This window comes from Chlorocebus sabaeus, chromosome 1 (assembly GCF_047675955.1).
Source record: "Chlorocebus sabaeus isolate Y175 chromosome 1, mChlSab1.0.hap1, whole genome shotgun sequence".
In the NCBI taxonomy this organism is placed as follows: domain Eukaryota; kingdom Metazoa; phylum Chordata; class Mammalia; order Primates; family Cercopithecidae; genus Chlorocebus; species Chlorocebus sabaeus.
This window is the reverse complement of record NC_132904.1, coordinates 1,372,048-1,378,047: the sequence shown is the minus strand read 5'-3', so window position 1 is coordinate 1,378,047 and position 6,000 is coordinate 1,372,048. Positions and strand designations below refer to the sequence as shown.

Genomic DNA, 6,000 nt, shown 5'->3' with positions numbered 1-6,000 from the left:
CCTCTACAAGGTTTGGCTGCACTATGACGGCGGTAAGGGGAGGTGTGGGCAGAACAGTGTTTGTACAAAGCAGCAAAATAGAGGGACTGTTGTGGGTCGTTTCGTTCTTCACCGTCTAAGCATATTAACTTCCTGGAGAAACCCCTCCTTAGGAGGCCAGGTCTGCCTTGCATTGGAGAAGCTGCCAGCGGCGGTGCAGACAGACCCCTCAGTTTCAGCAGCACCTGCCCAACTTGGAACAGGAAGCGGCATGCACGGCCCATGCTAGCAGCAGCAGCAGCAGCGCTTGGACGGCGGTGGCTGCATCTCCAGCACCAGCACTCAGGGATCCCGGACGCTGGCGCCCTGTGGTTGCAGCAGTGACGCCTTTACTGTCCCAGCTCTGTGCTCACACATCAGGCAGGAAGAGGCTCGGCTGTGACCGGCAGAAATTCCAGGGTGGGCCTGCATTTCCCGCATATCGAGAGCTCCGGAGAAGGCAGCCCGTGGCTGGTGCAGCTGTTTTTTGGAGTCATCTAAGTCCCAAGCTCTTCCTGTCTTCTCGGTCCTTGTTTTCTGTCAATGTCTCCCACCAAGGCAGTTCCATTACCTGGTTCCCGCCCTCCAGGTATCCTGCCCGTGCAGAAGCAGAAGTCAAACCGCCTCCCTGCGGAGGCGTCGTCCTCTCATTGGGACGGGAAGACTCCCTGGCTTACTTCTGTTCTGACTCCACTGACCATAACCACGCCACGCAGCCTCCTGCAGCAGTGGGTGTCTGGGATTGAAAGGTTTCACTTGCTGGTCTCAACTGTGGGGCGAAGCCGGAGAGAAGGGACTAAGAACGGAGGCCTCTGTGACCGGAGGTGTTCCCAGATGCATGGTCTTAGAAGTCCTCGAGCCTTCTGGTCAATGCCGTGAGCTACCCAGGATCTGTTATGAATTCCTTTTCACCTTAAGCCTTTCTCTTGATGGCAACTGAGAGCCCTGCCTGATGCCTAAGCATTCTCAAGCCTGAAGAGAGGCCAGGTGGCAGGAGGGGACCTGGGGAGAGCGGGGAGGGGGCGCGTCCCCGGCTGAAAACAGGGCGGCAGGCGGAACTGACCCCGGAGGGGGCGAGGTCAGCTTTCCTGATGCAGCCACTTGTCTGACGAGCATGGTGAAGTGACACAGCCGCTGGGTTTCAGACAAGTGACCCCATCAGGCCAGCCGACTTCACCCCCTCCGCGGTCAGCCCCGCCGGCCGCCCTGTATCCAGCCGGGGGAAGCAGTCCTTCTCCGGTCTCCCCCAAGTTCTGCGTTCTCCCTGTCCCGGTTCTGAGCTCCTCTGAGCATCTTCCCCGGGGGAGAATGGGGAATCCGGCCTTTTGACAGGCAGTCACTGAGTAACTGCTGTGGGCCGGGCCCGGGACAGAGTGGCCAGGAGGTCAGATGCCCAGGGGACATGGGGACACCCAGGGGCTCGAGGGGAGAGTCAGGGATGGGGGAGGGACAGCCAAGAGCGAGGTGATACACAGCCCACCGAGCGGGGACAGCGCAGGGAGCGAGGAGCGGGCCAAAGGAGGGAGAGGACAACCGGAGGCGCAGGGGGACAGCCGGGGAGGAAGGGGACAGCCAGGGTGCGAGGGACAGTCCTGTAGCAAGGGGAGCGCCAAAGGCGGGAGGTAACCGTCCAGGGCGTGGGGGACAGCGCGGAGAGAGCCCAAGGGGGAGAGCACAGCCGGGGCGTGGGGAGACAGTCCAGGTGCGCGGGGACTGCCCATAGAGCCAGGAACACACGCGGGGCAGGAAGCGCAGGGTGCGAGGCCGGGACTACGCATCCCAGCAGGCGGCGCGCGGGCGCGTCACTTCCGGCGGCGGCGGGCGGCGCGTGTGGGAGCGAGCGGGCGGGCGAGTGTTTACTTCCGGACGCCGGGGCTGAGGCCGAAAGCGTCGGGCGGCGGGCGCGGCGGCCCCGCGCAGCCATGGACTGGCTCATGGGGTGAGTCTGCGGCCGGGCCGGGCTCGGGCGGGCGCCGGGCGGAGCGGCCGGGGCGCGGGTGGGTTGCGGGGCTCGGTGCGGGCACCGCCGCTCAAGGGCATCGGGCCCGGGCGGAGCGGACGCGCCTGTCCTGGGCGGGCCGGGCCGGGGCGGGCGTCTCGGGGACAGCCCGGTTCTGGTCCCGTCAGAGGCCTGGCCCGGCCGCCCCGCGCGCCCGGCTGTCGGTGGGCCGGGGCCTCGCAGGTTGGGCTGCCCGCTCCGCTCCTTGCGCGGGGCTCGCTTCTGGACCAAGTAACTTGAACACCGGTAGAGACAAGTTCCTTAGGAAAAAGGAAAAAGAAGTGAAAGACCCCCCGTTTCCTGAGGTCCCCGCGGGGCCGTGGCCGGGGAGGGGAGCGGGACTGGCTGTTGCGGGCTGCGGCCCCGCGGAGGGTCCCGGCGAGGCGCAGATGTTGCTGCGGTCCACGGGCGGCCGGGGCAGGAGGGTGGAGTAGGAAGGAAGCCGGAGAAACTGCTCACTCCTAGCTGGGGAGCCGCGGCCGCCTTCCCCTCCCATCCGCTTCTGTGTTTAGCTTGCGGGAAACCGGAGGAGCGGTACAGCGGCTAAAGCGTCGCCGCGTTGCCCGCAGCAGTTATTCTGGCTAAAGTGGTTTTTTTTAAAAAAAGAAAAAAACTTTTTTGCTTTGTAAGGACAATAAGGACAGGCATTTTCACCCGACAGCGTGGTCCTTGCGCGTCTCCGCCTGTGCCTGTAGCTTCCCCTCTGGTGCCTGCCCAGAGCCCGCGTCCTCGTTCCGGGGGCCTGGGGTGAGAGTGGGGAGCCGTTGCTCTTGGTTTTGGCCGGTGGAAGGGCTTGGGTAGACCCCGAAGTTCGGAAAGTGAGGTGAAAGGCTTGATGGGCGTTTCGCTTCAGTGTCTCTCAGGCCCTTGGGAGTCGAAGGGCGGCGTGGGGGCGCGGGGTCGGTGCGGGGTGTTGTCAGGATAACCAAGGAGAGGAATTAGAACCGTTCTTGGCATCGCGTTGCGTGGACTCTAGTGACAGGGAGACCAGGGAAGACAAGCAGCATGGGATGAATCAACAGACCGCAGAAGTGCCCGGTGCAGCGGGGATCAGCCTGGAGCCAGAGTGCCCGGGTCAGAGCAGCTGTGCTGGTGGCTCAGGGGACCAGCTATGGGGTGGGAGGGCTCATGGCTTTTTTTTTTTTTTTAAGGCAGAGTCTTACTCTGTCGCCCAGGCTGGAGTGCAGTGGCGCGATCTCCGCCTCCTGGGTTCCAGCAGTTCCCTGCCTCAGCCTCCCGAATAGCTGGGATTACAGACTCCCGCCACCATGCCCGCCTCATTTTTGTATTTTTAGTAGAGACGGGGTTTCACCATCTTGGCCATGTTGGTCTTGAACTCCTGACCTCGTGATCCGCCCGCCTCAGCCTCCCAAAGTGCTGGGATTACAGGTGTGAGCCATTGGGCCCGCCGGCTCATGACTTCTTGAAGAGGCAGCACTGCTGTTCCAGCCCTGCTGCTTATTAGTGGTCATTATAAGTGCTTGTAAGTGGTCACTTCACCTCTTTCTTTAAATCACCTGCTTTTAAAACATCACCCGTAAGTCGGACACCGTACGACTTGCAGTACATGGTTGTGGAGGGAGAGACCAAGGTAAAGGCTTAGCACAGCGCTTGGCATGTGGTAAGTGTTGGCTACTGTTAGTGTGGAGAGGTGTTTCGTGCAAGGCCTCTGAAGCCCACGGACGCTGAGACTCGAGGCCACGCAGCTGTGTGTGCTTGATTCCGAATCATAGGCGCTTGCCTGCTTTCTGCATTTACTGGGGGGGACTGCGTTGGAAGCACCCAGGCCTCGGAGTGGGAAGTAGACTCTTGAGCTGGTGAGTTGAACCTACAGGGATTCGTGTCAGCGGAACCAGCCCAGTCAGCCGGGTTCCTGATGAGGCAGCTGGCTGCGTTTTGTGAATGTGTGATTATTGCCTGTGTACATTCATGAGTAGCAGGTACTTTGTACCTGGAAGCTGACCAGCAGTCAGTCTTTTTAAACTCACTGAGGTCTTTGCTTTGTGGATTTTGCTGTCATCATTGTGAATATTGGGAAATTAACCACTACCAGGCTTTCAGGGGACTGATTCTTTTTTTTTTTTTTTTGAGATGGAGGCTCACTCTGTCGCCCAGGCCAGAGTGCAGTGGCACGTTCTCGGCTCACCACAACCTCCGCCTTCTGGGTTCAAGTGATTCTCCTGCCTCAGCCTCCCAAGTAGCTGGTATTACAGGCGTGCACCACCAGCCCAACTGATTTTTGTGTTTTTAGTAGAGACGGGGTTTCGCTGTGTTGGCCAGGCTGGTCTCAAACTCCTGACCTCAAGTGATCCACCTGCCCTGGCCTCTTAAAGTGTGGGGATTACAGGTGTGAGCCACCGCGCCCAGCCTGGGGGACAGATAGATTCTCGTGACCCTTGTTAAGACTTTGGTAACCAAGTAGTCTTCCAGGGAAGGACGGTGGTGCACTCATCTCATGGGCCCCAGGCTGGGTCTGGGTGCCAGGGGAAGGCCAGCGAGGACCTTGGAGCTGCTGCCTTAGAGGGCCCTGGCCAGGGAAGGGGTGTCTGCCGCTGCCTGGCTGTAAAAGTGGGCAGTTCCAAGAGTGCAGTGAGATTTAAAAGTGGGATTAGGGTGGAGTGCAGTTATCTTTGCATACGTGGTTTTAAATCTGTTGGACGTTGTGAATCATGAATTCTTCAACAATTCCTTAAATATGTGCTGCTTTTTTTGTTTTTGTTTTTGTTTTTTTTGAGACGGAGTCTTGCTCAGCCACCCAGGCTGGAGTGCAGTGGCACTATCTCGGCTGGCTCACTGCAACCACTATTTCCTGGGTTCAAGTGATTCTCCTGTCTCAGCCTCCCGAGTTGCTGGGATTACAGGCACCTGCCACCACGCCCGGCTAATTTTTTTGTATTTTAGCAGAGATGGGGTTTCACCATGTTGGCCAGGCTAGTCTTGAACTCCTGACCTCAGGTGATCCGCCTGCCGTGGCCTCCCAAAGTGCTAGGACGGGCGTGAGCCACCGCGCCTGGCTGTGCTTCCTGTTTTAGGTGGTACAGTTTAGTGGTCAAGTACTGCTTTTCCTCCAGAGCCTGTTTTTAAGCTGGTATCTAAGGGTGCAGAGCAGGGAGGGCCCAGGGGCTACTCTGTCTCTCTGCTCATTTCACATGTTTATTGAGCATCTACTATAAAAATAAGTTGTAAAAGCTGAAGAGTGAGCGAGCCGCAGAGACCCACAGGTCTCTCTTATTCGCTCGCTGAATCGGGCTCTCCCACTGGAAAGGGCTCAGCGGTGAGTGAAGGAGCTTGCTTCTGTCTGAGCAGCTTTTGTGTGGTCGTTGCCAGGGCTTTCGTTGGCCATTAATCCTTCAACTAGGTGTCAGTCTGGGGTTGGGGAAATGTGTTATTTTTGACTATTTCTTGATATTTTTAATTAATTCAAAGCATTCATTGTCAGTCAAGTAGTTAGTTTGGAATACAGGTCTCTAATGTCTTAAAAGGTTTTTTTTAAAGAAAGGATTTCTTTGAATTAGTTCATCTCAGATGACAAAGTGTGGACTCGACGGTAGCAGCAAACAGTGCCTTTGCCTGCTGTGTTCTCTTCTGATCATCGTTAGAACCGGAAGAGTGTTCTGTAGATGTGCAAGTGAAAAGCCACGTCTTCCTTGTCACTGGGAGAAGAGCTAAGAACCTGGCCCGCTGAGCATTCTAGCAGCCTGATCATCAGCGCTCCTGAGGAAGGGGGGTGCCCTGCAGGGAAACCTGCTCGGGAAACCACAACAGAGCCCAGCACCTCAGGACTGGTGATGATGAGCGTGGCTGGGGCTTTTCTGGAGGTTTGCAGGCATGGCTCTCCACCATCTGTTTCTCGTAGGTTTCCTTTGCTTGGCATTGCTTTGAGTTTGCTGGTGAAGTAGCTGTAAAGGTAAACTTTTTTCCTCTCTCTTTCTTCCTTCTATGAAGAGTCATTCGTAACTTGAAAAAAGTTTCCACTTTTTGTA

At 57.6% G+C, this 6,000-nt stretch overlaps 1 protein-coding gene across 1 annotated transcript in view; it reads left to right on the top strand.

Moving 5' to 3' along the window:
• The first annotated feature begins 1,832 nt into the window (after window positions 1-1,832).
• The window catches only part of MOB2 (MOB kinase activator 2), a 73,761-nt gene continuing 69,593 nt past the window's right edge, over window positions 1,833-6,000 (top strand). Inside the window, exon 1 of the mRNA XM_007999911.3 lies at window positions 1,833-1,957. Coding sequence (XP_007998102.1) covers window positions 1,941-1,957 — 17 coding nt within the window. The 5' untranslated portion in view covers window positions 1,833-1,940. The remainder of the gene's footprint in view (window positions 1,958-6,000) is intronic.